An 18,219-nucleotide genomic window follows, 5' to 3' on the forward strand; every position below is an offset into this window, starting at 1 on the left:
GTATGAAACACTTGCTCTCCCATGAATTTTACCTGATTAATTCATTCTCTCTCTCTCTCTCTCTCTTATATAGCGCTTTACAATATATCTTGTGTACTATAGAAATACAATTTAAATTATGGTTGAAAATGAATACTTCTTTGCATGTTTATTTGAAGTTTTATTGGACTAAGCATGCTTGTAATAAATACTATTCATGTTAAGGGGACAAATTTTTTTGAAATACAATGTATATAGGTATTTTATTTTGATTTGACTTCAGATGGGTCGTACCTTTTACATACATCACAGAGGATGAATCCGAAACCCAGCTGGTCTGGATGAATAATACTTCAGGTAACACGGTTATATATTATTTAAATGTATATTTTTTTCCCCTGATAAATAGATAGATAATTGACAAAATGTGTAGTACATTGTAGTTCTTTATTAATATATGTTGATTCCATGTTTATTCACTCAGATAAAACGTTGAATAGTAGTGGTTGGTCAATATTTTTCACACTACATAGAATTTTACAATATTTCACATATAATCCGAACTTGAGGATAGCTTTAGAACCAGCCAAATATGACAAATCTAAGAATTTAAGTCCAGACCAACCAGAATCTTTTTCATGTAGAAAGAGGTCGGATCCCCTGGTCATATCAGTTGGGTTCTTTACTATAAATTTTAGTAACTTTAAGATACATGATGTGTCAAACACCCATTCCTCTCCTCCTCCGGCATTTAAACCTTTCTATCGATATATCTTCTCCTTTAAATCCCATTCATTCCTGATACCAAATCAGTAATAATAAGGAACACAACACATTGAATCGACTAGCAATGAAACTCGGCAGCTTTAATGCATTAACAAAACATATTGTTAAATAACATGTACATATACAGTATTCACTCCATTACTTTTATACCAACATGAAAAACAACAACATGCTATGCATGACAGCCAGCCGAGCGTGCGCTGGACGCCGTATTTTATTGACAGTCTCCACAAAACAATAAATCAATATATACATACAGTACATTGTGTGAAGAAATAAAACCATCAAAGGATAAGATAGGCTAAGACCTCTTTTTGGCCCCTGGTTTGGGGTGTCTTTTAAGATGATGCAACAGTTTATCAATAAAAACCTGTTGTCACTCCTGCCACAAAATGAGTATTGGTTCTAAGTTATGGGATACACAGAGGTCACAGGAAGGTCAGAAAATCTGTCAATTTTCGAATTTTCTCATTTTTATGCAAATTTTCATCGATTTTAGAGCACATTTTGTTTCAGAAAAAATAGAGCACAAGTTTGCCTATCAACCAAATTTATATATCTCATACACTAGTATCAGATGCATCTTTTGTATAAAAATCTCAGATAGGCAAGCTTGTGCTCTATGTTTCCCGAAGTGACAAGTATTGCAAATTTGACAAAATTCCACAGAAATTGAGGAAATTCGGGAAAATGTCCTACTTTTGCACACTCTTGTGCCCTCCGTGTAAGCTTTGAATCAAAATTAGTGCTTGTTTTAAATCAAGCATCATCTTAGGTTCATAACTACAAGCTATCACAATTTTAACTGTGTTCTGATTTTTACATCAAATAAGGGGCCAGATTCGGCCATTACCATACCTTGTCCTTTGCAAAAACTGCTGCATATATTATAATTATATAATTTGAAAATTTTGAAAAGCATCAGGGCCGGCCAGGAAAAACTAGAGATAAAATAATTTTAAAAACTCTAGAAACCTGTGTCCGTTGCCAAGTGCCGCTGGATGCAAAAATAGTTGCGACGGACCTCACAACCTACATGTATACTTGATAAAAAAAAATTCTTATATCTACAAATTATGAAAACTTTGATGTTGCTCGCTTAAATCGGCGGCTAGAAGTGACCAACCTTTAAAACCAGTTCTCTATTACACATCAAAATCAATTTCTATTGGTCACTCTCTGACCAATCCACACTACATGTGTATAAACATCTTGTCATTAATACAACATTTTCCCGCTATACTATCGAAACGCGGGAAAATATCATTTGATTCATAAAATTTAATAATTCTAACAAAGAACAAGTCTCAATAAGGCTTATCTGTGGTACCCGGTTACTAGTCAAATTTCGCACATTTATTAAATTTTTAAAAATTAAATTTTATTATTTATTAATGTCTTTATTATTTAAATCATCATCTAAAATGTCAAACAATAGATATAGACAGCATACGAAGCTGCGCGTTATAGGTAGGGTCCTTTGATTTTCATGAATATCAAAAGAAATCAGTGACAGATACACACTTCAAAGCTTTCGTTAACACCGAGCACAGGTTTGTTCACAGTCGAGTTTGAATTATAATGTGTATATTATATGTGTAAAGGTTGAGTGAAAATATCTTTGTTGAACAACCTTGTGCTCTACGTTTCCAAAGTAAAAGTATTGTGATTTTGAATCTCTTCGCTGACTTCATTTACATGCGATTAACCTCTTTATGACCTGTTTAGAATCGTAACAAGCCACGTGGTTTTGTATCTTACGGGTAAATGCCCCCAGTATACGTGCTAGTTCTCAGTTGAAACGTACTCAGTTTTATATCGATCAGCATGGATATGTTTGGTTCATCTTGTTATAGCTTTTATTGCCAAAGTTTTTTTAATCGGAAAAATTGTATTTGTAGTTGATTGTGAATCTTGAACATAAAATTCGTCTTTGAAAGAAAAATATCTTACCAAGATCTTTTTATAGTATCTAATCTAAATGTCACCGCCCATTTCCATGTAATAGAGAAACCGTGGTCTGATTGAGGGTAAATGTTCCGGCATTTTTTAGTGGGATATGTGTTAAAAAATAGGCTTGTATTTTCTGATATGTTTAATTATGCATTATAAATACACAATGTTTTAATTAGAAATAGTTCTTTATACACAATGAAAACAAACAAAATACCGTATGCTAATATTTAAGTGGTAAACCAAGGGTGTAAAAAGGGACCACACTACTATACGTAAGTAGAATACTCCTTTTTAACGTATTATCAACTGTACGTGTCGTCCTAAACTAGCTTTAACAAACCACTCAATTGAAACCGGTTCTATTGAACCGCATGACTGAACTTGCTTGTACAGGTATTCGAATAGAAAACTTTAAATATCCGGAATAATCCATTCATTATTATTACCAAGTAGAAATTGATTTTTGTCTAATTCGATCCTCAAACGAAAGAAATCATATATATATAGTATTGATTAAATGCTAAAATACACCAATATCTACCAAGTCGTATTGTGAAAGTAATGTCTAGAAAAAAAGACAGTATATACATGTACCTTATATTGAGAGTGTTTTTTTCTGTTTCGAAAGTCAATTTGTGTAAATTACTTGTTTTAAGAAATAATTTCATGCTAGAAGCTTATCCAAGATAATGAGAATTGCAAATCTAAAGAATTTATATAAAAAAAATTCTGAGTTCTGTTCTCACCTTGTTCCTTATTTATTCTGTTTTCACGATTTTTGAATTCAGCTACGATTCCGCGGACAATTGATTCCTGGATTCTGGCTAATTATGAGTACACCGGATTTTATCGTGTTAATTATGAAGTTAGTATGTGGAGAAAACTGGCAAATCAACTAAACAGAAACCATACAGTAAGTATGTGTTGAATTCTTAAACGATTGGCATGAACCAGTCACCTTTAATAATGTGAATAAAATACTTAAATCATTATGAAAGTTGATATAATGTTGAAAAGCAAAGGGTAGAGTGCGGTTGAAACCTTTCTAAGGAGAAAAGGGGAAAGTTAAGTTCCTTAAATGGAAAATAATCTATCAAATAATAAAGAAATTGCATTCTTTTTTGTCCCTTTTCAGGGGCTAATTATGGTAAATGAGAAGAGAGAAGGGGTGCTTAAACAAAAACAGTCTATTCCCCTTTCTTCTCCCCATTAAAAGGCGGGCTACGACTTACGTATAATTCTGGATGTTACAAAATTTTTCCAAAATTGTATACAAATAAGTAGTAAGTAGATCGATTCATGAAACCCATCTCTGATTTTTCAGATTTTTCCAGAGGCAAACAGAGCAGGGTTAATTGGGGATTCGTTCAATTTAGCAAGGTACATTATCAATGTTTTGTTTGGATTTTAAATACTCTTTGTATTGTCAATATTAAGTTTAATGATGCAGCTAATTTTTTTTTATGAATAGTCATAATTGGCTGAATTCATATTATAACAACTAAAGGAATTTCTTGATTTTAGGGCAAAACTTTTGGATTATGACGTTGCTTTACATATGACGACATATCTAAAGTATGAGAGGGGTTATGCTCCTTGGGTGGCATTTCTGGACTCTGTAGAGTATATTAAGAGTTCTATCTCTAAGTCGGGGGCATATGTCCTTCTACAGGTAAATATATTTGATGAAATATGGAAAGTTTTAATTAAAGGATGACGTTCGTACAAATATTCATTTACTGGAAATAATTTACTGATTATTATAAATGTCATCTATGATATGAGAGTAGATACAAATAATTAATTGCATCAACTGTTGGGGTCATAACCATATTTTCCCTTGCATATTCAGTTTATGTTTTTTTTTCTTTCAATGTTCATTAAAAGCCTCATAAAAAAAAAAAAATAAATCGGAAAATAGATCACCTAAAAAATTTTTCTTCTTCAAATGAAAAAGAAATCAAGCCAAAGGAAAAAACCAACTATCTTGCAATTGTTTACATGATTTAAATATGAACTATGGTTATGTGTAAAATGAAGAAAAACTCAAACCCTTAAGAGCAAACTTGATATTCCCAAAGTATGAGGATAACTGAGATTTGATACGAAATTTCTTTCCACTGCCACTTTCATTTAACCTCTGGAAAAATGAAAGATGACAGTCATTTAGCTATCAGTGTCCAAATCTATCAAGGTCAAACGGAACAACCTCGGTCAATATCGTGTCTTCTTTTATTGACTATGACAGGGCTATTTGACTTGTGTTCGTGTTATTTTATTATCTGTGCATTACTGTTATATTTGCTGTTGATTGTACATTTTCGGGTATTGATTTCCCGTCTGTCATTCTGCGTTTTAGAAATATCTGCTTGACCTGGTGGCGCCAGTGTTTGATTCAATAGAGATGTCAGTGGAAGGGAATCTACCAGAAAGGTATTGACTTCTTCTGGAAGAAGCTTTCATATCAGAGTCATTCTTATTAGACCCCTCAAAAGGACGAATGTTTACAATTAAAGAAAACAATAACAACAAAACAAAAACACATATTGCACAGAACCTTGATTCCAAAAAGGACAAATAGACACACGCAACGTACATGTACTTACTTGCTCCCTGTATAATTTTTTAAAGTTCCAATTATTGAAGAACCTTTGTAAACTTTTATAATGCCTAAGGATTCTGTAAACTCCTTTAATCAAGTTATAATTAGATACGTATACTTTTTTTTTAAAGAAAAACTAGCTAAAGCTCTAATTTTAAGTTTTGATAATTTTTTTTGAATATTATATGATTTTTTAATCATTTGATACCTGTTCAAGAAACCCTGGTAAAGCATGCTGATTTGTTATAAATCATAGATCGTCTGATTGTCTATGAATGTAAATTAGAATATCTTTAAAAGTTATCGGTAGGGAAAGTACATGTACGTTGTGAAGCACGTTTACATGTGTGTTTAGTATGTCCTTAATGATAATGAAATACTTCTACGCGAAAAGGAGCTAAAGGAATAAAATCAGCAAAATACTTCAGACAGGTTAAATTACGTAATGTAAACCCAAAGTTCCTTTCTTTTAATTCACTGCTGAAAAGTTAGTACAAACATGCAAGGATACAAATGAATCGTGTATCAACACCATTATTCCTTTGCATGTCTGACAGCATTTTGGCTGCGCAAGGACGTCTACAGCCAATATCTAGTTACGTATTTTTAAGTGCATGTTTTATGCTCTGTTGTCCCGCCAAGTTGAAAAATGTGTCACACAGTGGAACGAACTGTAAGGGGACATTGATTCATATACTGAGTTCGGTAAAATTTGAGTCTATCACGGATAATATTCCGGATAAAGGATGAGTTATGGCGGCTGTATGTCTTCTTTAATTAACAGATGTAAAATAGTTCTTTGCTGGCAATGCCTGAAAGATCAGCCGGAAGTTTGCCAGTAGTGACAGATGTTGATATTATTTCCCTTTCATTCGAATTTTCTTTGTGATCAGTTAGAAATAAGACAGAAGATTTTTTTAATTGGCAGATCTGTATACAGATGATTATGGGTTTTTTTTACTACGATGTAGGTAAACGACCCCAAGAACACAGTCATTTATATCAAAATCATTAAAGCTTTAAAAATGAATTATTATTTTCCGTCCTGATAAAGAATATACGTGTACTAATTATGCGATTGAATTATTTGCATTCAACCATAGGCCTTTGGATCGCTTAAATCGGACTTAAAAAATTGGGGTGTATAAAAAAGATTTTTAACACCTAATTTTTTTTAAAGCGATCTAAGGGCCTGTGCATTCAATTATACTTAATATATGTATATAGATTTCTATTTCAAAAATTTAAACTCTATGAATTTTGTTGATTTCTTCTACCTAAATGAAAATTCGAATTAAACTAGACTTATAAAGAAAACTTCAATTAACCTTCATATGGCACATATATAACTCAACAGCATATTCTAGACGACAGATCAATGACATCAATACTTTTAAAATTCTAATTATATCGAGCAAAATACCTGCGATAATTATTTCAGATCCTCCAATTAATATGTAATGTTGAATTCACACGTTGAAAATTCTGAAAATACGACAAGATACGTCAATTATTTATAAATGTAAATTTAACATCATTTAGACAAAATTCTGTGTTAGAGTTTGAATAGATACATGTACATGTATCACGAAATTTCTGGACATTTTTAGAATATTTGTGTAGCTATTAGCCCAGGTAGATGTTAATGACGTTAATTTAAATCGACGTTATCTATATATAAATTATACAACATTGATGCAGATTTAAAAAAAAAAGAAAGAAAATCTTCATTGATAAATAGTTTTACGATAATGACTTTTTATGTTTTTTCTCAACAAATTTATTTAGATTCTTTCGACAATTACATAAATTCTTACTCTAATGCGATTGTATAGATTTTTTAAAGAAGCAACTATAAACAATTTCAGGACAAATCAATTGTTTTGATTTTTACGACATTCACTTAGATTTTTTTTTTTTTTTTTTTACATTTAAAAAAAAGAGAGACTTTTGCGCCATTTATTTAGATTTTTACAGCAGTTGTCACATTTATTTAGATTTTACGACATTTGTTAAAATTTTTATGACACTCATTTAGATTTTGACAACTTTTATTTAGATTTTTACGACAAACCATTCTGAAGCTGGCCTGTGATGTCGGGTATAAGAAAGCTGTCGCCTACGCCAGGAGAATGTTCTACCTCTGGAAAGACCAAGGGATGACGTAAGTTAATAATTCTTACCTCTGGAAAGACCAAGGGATGACGTAAGTTAATAATTTTTTACCTAAGGAGAGACTATGGAATGACTAAGTTAATATTTTTAACCTCTAAAAAGACCAAGGGATGGCGTAAGTTGGTAATTTTTAATTTACCTCTGGAAAGACCAATAAATGATGCAATTTATTCGGTTTAAAGAATGGGAAGATTATAACTGATTGTTGTATAAGGTCCCTTTCGAGTTTTTCACTCATATAGAGACGTCACCTGCTCTAGGTGAAGTGCCACAAATTATAGCACATGTATGCATATCGCTTACGGGACCTCGATATCAAAGATCTCAATTGAAAGATCGATAAACTTTCTCTTCAAGTTCAAGTGCTTCAATAAATGACGAAAGTTTAAACCTATTGAAATGTCAAATAATGACGATTCGTATTTAGTTAAACCTATGCAAAGACCAAAATGACCTGAGATATTCTACTCCTGGAAAGATCACAGAATTACTTAAGAAACACACAAGTTATTCAATTTTACCTCTTGAAAGACAAAGTGACATACGTTATTCACTTTCACCCCTGGAAAGACACCAGGATGACATGAGTTTTTCAGTTTTTACCTCTGAAAGACCTCTCTAAGTTACACTAGTTATTCAGCTTGACATCTAGAAAGACTAAAGGGTGATATGAATTACTCAGTTGTACCTCATCAATTGAAACGTATTTTAATTTTTGTTTATTTGGCTAGTCGTAAGCGTATTGATTCCCTAGCGAGATCCTTAAATCCAAAGGTACATAACATGCTCTTCTATGGAAGTCTGCACGAACTCCATTTGAGCTCTTTTGTAGAAAAAAAAATGTACTTATATGAAAAATATCTCGAGCAAGCAAACCATAAGAATAAATAATACAGTGGAGCCTCATTTATCCGGACGCTTTGGTTCCCAGTCAATTTGTCCGGATATGTGAAGCGTCCGGATACCTGAGTTCCCTTTATTTTAGTTACATGTGTGTATGTTTGTCTCTTGTTTAAGGTTCCATATTTGCCTCAAGAGAAACACAGTATTAATGTCGTCTGTCACTATTATTTATCATAGTGCTCATTATAAAGTTCTTCCCAATTATTTCCTATAATCTTAAAAAAAATAATCTTGAATCTATTGATTAAATGTGAAAATTTTGAACAGAGCGTCTTTTTTCCCAGTGAATTAGACAAAATGTGTAAAATTATAATTTTAAAAGTTTAAACAGAAAAGAAATACTGTATGAGGAATGTCGTGACCAATATCTCAGTGGATAGCCTTTTCGTCCTGAAAGCTGCTGTTTCTATTGCTCCTTCGGCATTTTCTCTAAATAGTTATAAATTATATCGCATAATAAAAAAAACCCCAATGATAATAGAGGTAAATGTCAAGTATCATTCACAATCTCTATGAGAAGATCTAAGTGGAGAATAGCATAAAAGAACTCATTTTAGAAAGATGACCCATTTTAACTAATGTTCACTTCTGTTTTCAGACTCCCCAGTGACTACTCGTCAGTGATATATATGGTGGGGGTCAGGGAAGGAGGGGTGGAGGAGTGGGACTATGTCTGGAACAAATCACAGTCAACTAACGTGGCCGTGGAGAGGGAGATGCTGATGGAAGCGCTAGGACAGTCCCAGAAACCCTGGCTACTCTGGAGGTGGAAATTTTCTACTCTCTCTCTCTCTCTCTCACATCTCTCCTGCCTGGCTACTCTAGACGGACTTGCTGTATTTCTCTCTGTCTCATTAACATATATCATATTTTTCTATCTTCAGGTACGCCAACTGGATCTTTGACTCCTCAAGGATCAGGATGCAGGACGTACGTCTCGTTATCAGTTATCTGTCAAAGCGCCCTCTGGGAAGAATGATCACTCTACACTTACTTATGACAAAATGGGACAAGCTAAATGAACAGTAAGATTTTCGACAGAAAATGGACTTCATATTCCATATAAGTTTAACTTCTGAGATAATTTTGAAAAGAAAAACGAAGTTTTCATCATGTATTCATATTAATTAATTATTTTTGAATTTTCTGAACATGTTTATTATATTAAAAACAAGAAATTCAAACTCTTCAGTTTGACCTTAGATTGTTCTGTATTTACAGTGTTTTGATATTTTGTCACTAAATTTTTGAATTTTAATTATTTACACAAATTTATACAAATTTACACAATATCACAGTATGTTTATACATAATACATTTTTGATAATACAGAATTCTAAAAAAGCAGCTAAAAACATTGAGAGCATTAAATAATATAACAAATAAAGTTACATGATAAAAAGTCAGAGAAAATTCAGGATGAAACAAAAACAATTTTTCTTTTCAGATTTGGATTTGACAATTTTCTTCTGAGGGAGACGATAGCTGAAGTTACTCAGTTTGTTAACTCTGAATTCGAATATAAGCAGGTAAAAACTGTTATTAGCCTCAGAATTTAAATTATCAAATTTAGTTTTTCCATCATATTTTGCAGTAGTCTGATAAGCTTTGTTGTCCTTTATTTAAATAAATGTGCTACGTTGTAAGTTTTTGGATTTACAGTAAATGCACTTTCTATAAAAAATAATGTTTTCATTAACTGACCCTTTTACATTAATTAGAATGGGAGAAAACTTGAAAAAAAACAATATCAGAAGCTTTAAATTTGAGAATCTTAATCGTTGCAATTACAGTACTGTTATAACCTTTCATAATCTTCAAAAGGAGTCCTTTTACTGAGTGCTTTAACATTATACTAGTTCAAATTGTAAACTTGTTTTTTCATGGCATGAGCAAAACTTTATATTACTGATACGATTCGTGTCATTATTTTAATTCCTTGGATGTTCCATTTTGAAACAAAAATGTGGATAAAATTATTCATCCATTTTAGTTGGCAACCTTATTTAAAGACAAGCCTCCAAAGGTGGCAAAGAAACAAACGCAGACTTCCTTGGCTCTTATCAGGTAAGCAGATAATATACAGTAGAACCTACATAAGTAAGTCACTGTGTAGATTTACATCCTGCTGTAAGGAGATAATATACAGTAAAACCTACATAAGTAAGTCACTGTGTAGATTAACATCCTGCTGTAAGGAGATAATATACAGTTAAACCTACATAAGTAAGTCACTGTGTAGATTTACATCTGGCTGTAAGAGATAATATACAGTAAAACCTACATAAGTAAGTCACTGTGTAGATTTACATCCTGCTGTAAGGAGATAATATACAGTTAAACCTACACAAGTACAGTACCCGCATCGTTATTATTTACAGGATACACGATACGATAGGATACACGCACTATACGATAGGATAAACGCACGATACGATAGGATACACGCACGATAGGATAAACGCAAAACACGATAAACACAAAATACGATAAACGCAAAACACGATAGACCTGATAAACGATCTTCACGATAGGATAAACGCAAAACCTGATAGGATTGTTTCAAAATGCGAAACGTTTTTTGACAAGACGAAAAGTTTCCTTTTTAGTAGTATAATAATTTTATTTACTTACAAAGCCGCATATCTAAATGATAAAATATATTAATTTTATCGTGATAAAACATCTAATGTAATGATGCTTTGTAAAAGATACATTTTTTTCCGTCAATACATGTAAAACTGATCGTCATCAAATTCAAACTGTAATTATTTAAGATTAATTCCAATCTATGATGGAAATTAGGCGACTGTTTGTGTAATTATACAAATGTCGAAATTCCATCGAATCGTTAAATTTGAATTTTGAATCGTTTAATTACGGAGATTTTAATTTATAGGTGGCTAAAAAATTCGCTAGACAAGCAAAGTTTTACACCCATGTCAATAGATTCACGAAACGCTATAAATATATTCATTATTTTAACAAATAAAACCTTATTCATAACAAACATTGATTATTTCTATGGAAGAACTCCATGTAAAAAGTGAAATATTTAGATTCAATATCTTGTGCTAGAAGTTTGTGATGTATCCAAAATCGCCTTTAGTAATCTGTATTGAATAATTCAAATCTTACAAAAAAAATTACTTGTCATAATTTTAAAGGGGGGGGGGGATTCGAAAAAAAAAATCATTATTATTTTTCAATGTTAATGCTTTCTCCTCAAAGTTTTTACGAACTTGCTTAAATTTATATTTGATATAAATTAATTTTATTTTCATTACGTTTTGAACACATGACTTGCTGAAATTGCTAGTTGCATTGACACAGACTGAGCACTGGACTGTGATTAAATAATCTCTCCTATGTATAAATATATATGTTACACATATCCCGTGCACATAGAAAGTATTTACGTATTCCTACATACATCGTATAAAATTATGTATATATGTGGAAAGAAATCGAATTCAATAAAATTAATAAACGTCACTAGATCTGTCATCATCTAGTATCCGAAAAAAATACCGCATTTCCATTCTTTTGTATTTATTCTCTGGTGTTTCTAATGCTATAGGCATGTAAGATTAAGAAGGGAGCATGCAGTCGTATACCTAAAAAAGTTACAGTGTACCAACATGTGTAGTATACAGTAGAAATATAATGATAATATTGCCCATCAACAATAATAATGTCTTCAGCCTCTTTTGTTTGCTTTTCAAAACATTTCTTTTTAGACCCCCGCCCCCAAAGAAATGAAATTGCTTTCTACGCATGCCTGTGTTATAAACATTTACAATAACAGAATTTGTATCTACTATAGACGCGTGTATGCTAAGCTTACAATGTATGTGAATATATTTATTGGGTACTTAAACTTTGTATTAAATAATAACAATGAATTATTACATACTCTTGTATACAACATATTAGAACACACACACACACACACACCCTTACACACACACACACACACACACAAAATTATAAATTAATTTACACAATACGAAAAGTGGATTTTCGGACTGAAGAATTGTAAATTATTGCTATTAGACTTTGTATTAATTGTTACAAAATTTATCTTATATAGAACTACATCGGCAAAATTAGACAAAACTTTGTAATAAATTATGAAAGTCTTAATCCCACTTGAGGCATAGTCAGCGGGGAAGAAGGGGGGTGTTCCATAACCACTCAAAAAAAGATCCAATTCAAAGAGCAAAATAAATAAATAAATAAATAAATAAATAAATAAATAAATATATTGACTTCTTGAACATAGTCAAGTATTAAATGCAATCGATAAACATTAATATTAAATTCAAGGTATTTACTCGCCTTGTGTATCACGGCAGATCCGGGTGATTTCTTTTAATTTTTTACATGTATCTTTGAGGCGCCTTTTTAATAAGAAAAAAAATCGTGCGAGGCAAAGTTCGTATGTTTCTGCTAAGAATTATTTACCATATTCTTCGATTAATAGAATGTTTCTTTTTTATTTTACATAGAAAACCCGAAGATCCGGAAGTACCACAAGCGCATTTTTTTTTAAATTTGATCACACCAATAATGTTTAATACTGTAAACCTATAAAAATTAAATAAATGTATACAAATGAACTAAATCAACGGAGTTTGGGGGACAAAACTCGCCTATATTTTATTTGATTCATTTATTAAATTTTTAATCTGTAACAGAAGTGTACATTTACCAATTTTCTTTGTATAAAATCTTAAATTATTAATTAATTTTGTTCAAACGATATCCAGAAAATAAGAAGATGCATTTCATTGAAACCTAGTAGGATTCAAGGTAAATGCCTGACACCGGGTGAGAGGGGAGTTCAGGTATGTCTCCGTTGAATACACAAGGGCATGGTCATGTAGGGGGAAAGGGGGGTGGATTCTTGACCTGACAGGAAGACAGTGTACTGATTAGGCAGGTACGTTTAGGTGTCAGTTCTCTTGTCACGGAAGCGCTTCCACCTGTCACTTAATTACGGTATATACGTGTACATGTATACTCACTTCATTTTCACGTCGAAATAGGTAAGTTGTATAATAAAAATTAGTATGGTTTTGTTTATTTTTTTAATTTATTTTTTTTGTTTTTACATCTTCTAAATGCAGTAGTCAAATATGAATGGCAAACATCTATATTAAAATATATAATTATCATATGATGAATTGAATGGAGCATGTTCATGTAAAATAAACTGTAATTTAACTTGTTGACACATCAGAGAAACAAATAAATAAAAAGGAACAACAAAACTTGCGCGCATAGACAAAATTTATGTTCCCGTTATTGATAGAAAGGATTGACTTACATGTAATAATGATGCTGATATTTTTTTTTTATTTATAGTTTATTTTTACACTCATACCTACTGCTTTATGTTTCTATAATTATCAAAGCAAAGTTAATAAATGTCTTGCTTTTGTGACTCTGTGTAAAGGAAGTATCTTTCTATCTTGACAAAAAATGTTTCTTACAAATCGAGAAATTAAAGAAAAAAATAACGAATGACTAGTAGATGGATTATTTCATGTCCAAAAATAGAATTTGGCTTTCGATTTACACTCTCTGCTTGGTCACGGTACTTGACGTTTATTTATTTATTTATTTATTTCATTTATTTATTTATTTTCTTAAACAAATATACCAGAGTTAGAGTATTAATTTGTGATTCTGTTCAACAGTTAAATTAATCCTAAATAAATTAACAAAACGAAAAATGAACTCGGGATACCTCGGGTGTTTCTTCTCAAGGTAAAGATAAAAAGCGAGGATTTCCCGATACACGATAGAACCTGATAAACGATCTTCACGATAAACGCAAAACCTGATAAACGGAAAACATGATAGAAAACGCAAAACCTGATAAACGGAAAACACGATACGATAGGATACACGCACGATACGATAAGATACACGCACGATACGATAGGATAAACGCACGATAGGACACGATAGAATTGTTAAGAATAACGATGCGGGTACTGTAAGTCACTGTGTAGATTAACATCCTGCTGTAAGGAGATAATATACAGTTAAACCTACATAAGTAAGTCACTGTGTAGATTAACATCTGGCTGTAAGGAGATAATATACAGTTAAACCTACATAAGTAAGTCACTGTGTAGATTTACATCTGGCTGTAAGAGATAATATACGGTAAAACCTACATAAGTAAGTCACTGTGTAGATTAACATCCTGCTGTAAGGAGATAATATACAGTAAAACCTACATAAGTAAGTCACTGTGTAGATTTACATCCTGCTGTAAGGAGATAATATACAGTCAAACCTACATAAGTAAGTCACTGTGTAGATTTACATCTGGCTGTCAGGAGATAATATACAGTAAAACCTACATAAGTAAGTCACTGTGTAGATTTACATCTGGCTGTAAGAGATAATATACAGTAAAACCTACATAAGTAAGCAACTGTGTAGATTAACATCCTGCTGTAAGGAGATAATATACAGTAAAACCTACATAAGTAAGTCACTGTGTAGATTAACATCCTGCTGTAAGGAGATAATATACAGTCAAACCTACATAAGTAAGTCACTGTGTAGATTTACATCTGGCTGTCAGGAGATAATATACAGTAAAACCTACATAAGTAAGTCACTGTGTAGATTTACATCTGGCTGTAAGAGATAATATACAGTAAAACCTACATAAGTAAGCAACTGTGTAGATTAACATCCTGCTGTAAGGAGATAATATACAGTAAAACCTACATAAGTAAACAACTGTGTAGATTAACATCCTGCTGTCAGGAGATAATATACACTAAAACCTACATAAGTAAACAACTGTGTAGAACTACATTCTTTTATAAGGAGATAATAAACAGTAAAACCTATATAAGTAAGCAACTGTACAACCTGTTGTATCCATCAAATATGATTTAAACCGGAGAGATATTTCAAAATCTGATTCTGTATTTGATATTGTAGAGATTTGAATCTTATATAATTTTTTTCTTAGTGAAGGACATGTATGGTGCTTGGGCAAAATGTCTAGTTGTAAGTGGGTGTTTTCTTCAATGTAATATTAAAAAAAAATATTTTTTTCCAGGGCAAACATTAACTGGATGAATGAAAATTATGACGTCATCACTGAATGGTTACGCAATCACGTCGTTGGGATGTTATGATAGTAACAAATATAAATGATTCATAGAGGGGACAAATATTAAAGAAATTTATAAAAATGTTTCCCAATGAAAAAAAATTCTGTGAATGATATTTTCAATGAAAGAAAAATATATTGTGTGTTAAACTGTGTTCATTTTGTATAATGACAAACATCAACAAGGCTAAACACAGCCTTTAACAAAGTTGAATGCAGTATGGTTAATATTCCGATCTCTTTTTAACTTTCAGTAGCAAATTGAATTTGTTTGAAAGTATAACATAGTATATAGTAACTGTTACTATACATAATATTGTATATAAATTTACTGAGTTTTTTTGTGAATATTTTGTAAAGGATGTTGTCGTGATATATGTTGTGAACAACTTTATTTAGTGTATTTTTTAATTATAATCAATATTTCACAGAATTATGAGAGGGAGTGAGAGAGCAATATTTTTAAAAGAAGGTGTCATTATTTTATCATTAACATTGATGCGAAGAGAAATTAAATATCGTTTGCTAATTTTAAAATTTGTCTGCAACAGATGAATGAAGGAGATTAATATGTACACCAATATTAAAAACATAATAATAGTCTTGTAATATTTGTATTTATATTGCTATAAAATAAAATTGATTAACTTTTGCGTTGATTATTAGGAACATTATGAAATGAAATATATGGAGATAACGAACAGTATTCAAGCTCAAAAGTCCGTTAAACATTACAAAGTAGGTGCAGAGCAAACACAGACCCCCAAAACATTAGAGGTGGGATCAGGTGCCATGGATGAGTGAGCATCCCCTGCCGACCGGTCACACCCGCCGTATGCTCCTTGTCATTATCGGGAAATAACGGAAAAATCCGTCGACAATTCAGTGTGTAAATATTGGCCTAACAATAAGTATGAAAAACGTCAGTCATCATTTGACTCAATGATAAATTGTTTTTGTTGACAAGGTCATTGTATCGACCATAGAACTTACGAAATGATGACTTCAAACGAGACTGCTGATATTCTTGTTTCATCAACTTGTTTGTCAATAATTTACCTCGTTTTAAAAATAGTGCATACGTAGAGCATGCTCTTGCGTGTCGAATTAACTGAGAGATATAAACCCCGAATGCAGGTGATGAAACTGATATCAAAGAAAAATGATAAAGATAATGATTTTATTTTTAAAAGAAGGGCATATTCCGAGGTAAGGGTAACGTGGTCAAAAAATGCACAAAAAATGCCTGAAGAAATAAACATGTGAAATATGAAAGTCCCAACACCAGCGTTTAAAAGGTATGGCCAAGGTAAATGTTTCCTGAGATATAAACAAGCAGGCAAGAAGCATCAAATGAGAAAGGGACTACGACTCTCGCCACGTTTTCAAAGAAAAGTCTTTCTCTGTTAATTTAGATGTAATGCATGTAATTTAACCCCCGATTTTTAGGACACAACTAATCTAATTCTTGGACTACAGAAAACGACATGTTACCGCCGCAATTTAGACCAGTACTCCACACTCAGGGAATGATCAGTGAGGGTGCCACGACAACCGTGATATGGGTACTCGGTTTTTAAGACTTCATCTAAAAGACCCGTGACTTTTACTTCCAATGCCGAACACTTGGCCGAGGGAACAGTCCTTATTTATGTTTGACGCAACCTAGGTGAAAGAAATTCAAATCCGGGCCCCTCGATCATAAGGCAAACTTCCTACCTCTAGGTTATAGTAAACGAGAAATGATGAGTTTCTTCTTATGTAGAAGATTTTTGAAAACAAAATATTAACTGGTTCTAATGAATATATAAACACAAGAAGTGCCCATCGCAATCCAAAAAAGGTTTTGGAAAACCTGGTCTCCAAAGACTTCACAGGTTCTATTAAAAAGGAACACCAGCAACCACCTTTCACATTTTAGAAACAGAAAATTTCATTTCAATCTTCAAGAGAACATTTTCAAAATTATGCTTTTATTTCAGAGAAGAAATTGTTGATCTAATTAAACAAGCTAATTAGATCAACGCCGTAATTATGTTCCCCAAACGGAGTTTGGGAACATGTTGTTTTTACTCTTGTTTCTTACTATTATTATTAAGGTCTTCCGTCTCCACGGAAGACCTTATAGTGATTCTATTGTTTCTTTTTATTATTAGGGTCTTCCGTCTTCAGCGGAAGACCCTTCTATTATTCTTCGGTTTCTTTTTTACCTTTTTAGGGTCTTCCGTCTTCAGCGGAAGACCCTTCTATTATTCTTAGGTTTCTTTTTTACCTTTATTATTATTATTATTATTCTTTTTTTTCTTTACAAAATTTGTGCAGAAGATTTCTCGGAGATGGCTGGTTCGATTTTATTCAAATTTTCATGGTAGATGCGTTGACATCTGAAGTTAATTCCGGCAATATCGTTTTTTTGAAAATCACTTCCGGTCGGAAGTTATCGCCCTTTTATTAAAATTCAGAAGACCTCCTTGTCTGCGATGGAACTCAAAAACGGCTTAAGCTAGAGCGCTGAAATTTTCAGGGATGATAGAGGACATGTTGCCATATTGCACCTGGGTTTAGATATTTTCCGGAAGTGCCTAGTATGGAAGCTCGGTAGGGGTCGAAATTTAGGACACGAATCATGAGTGAATTTTGGAGACATTTTGTATCGTATCTTTTAAAG

At 32.1% G+C, this 18,219-nt stretch overlaps 1 protein-coding gene across 1 annotated transcript in view; it reads left to right on the forward strand.

Annotated features, from left to right (window-relative positions):
• Positions 1 to 16,204, forward strand: part of LOC133198957 (aminopeptidase N-like) — a 28,276-nt gene extending 12,072 nt beyond the window's left edge. Inside the window, exons 11-21 of the mRNA XM_061334856.1 lie at positions 263 to 336; positions 3,510 to 3,634; positions 4,046 to 4,101; positions 4,246 to 4,393; positions 5,081 to 5,154; positions 7,383 to 7,487; positions 9,000 to 9,167; positions 9,286 to 9,426; positions 9,849 to 9,930; positions 10,395 to 10,468; positions 15,498 to 16,204. Of these exons, the coding sequence (XP_061190840.1) occupies positions 263 to 336; positions 3,510 to 3,634; positions 4,046 to 4,101; positions 4,246 to 4,393; positions 5,081 to 5,154; positions 7,383 to 7,487; positions 9,000 to 9,167; positions 9,286 to 9,426; positions 9,849 to 9,930; positions 10,395 to 10,468; positions 15,498 to 15,576 (1,126 nt within the window). The 3' untranslated portion in view covers positions 15,577 to 16,204. The remainder of the gene's footprint in view (positions 1 to 262; positions 337 to 3,509; positions 3,635 to 4,045; positions 4,102 to 4,245; positions 4,394 to 5,080; positions 5,155 to 7,382; positions 7,488 to 8,999; positions 9,168 to 9,285; positions 9,427 to 9,848; positions 9,931 to 10,394; positions 10,469 to 15,497) is intronic.
• The last annotated feature ends 2,015 nt before the right edge of the window (positions 16,205 to 18,219 follow it).

Source organism: Saccostrea echinata, unplaced genomic scaffold, assembly GCF_033153115.1.
Source record: "Saccostrea echinata isolate AGI-Se365-2 ecotype Australia unplaced genomic scaffold, CSIRO_AGI_Sech_v1 ptg000033l, whole genome shotgun sequence".
Lineage (NCBI taxonomy): Eukaryota > Metazoa > Mollusca > Bivalvia > Ostreida > Ostreidae > Saccostrea > Saccostrea echinata.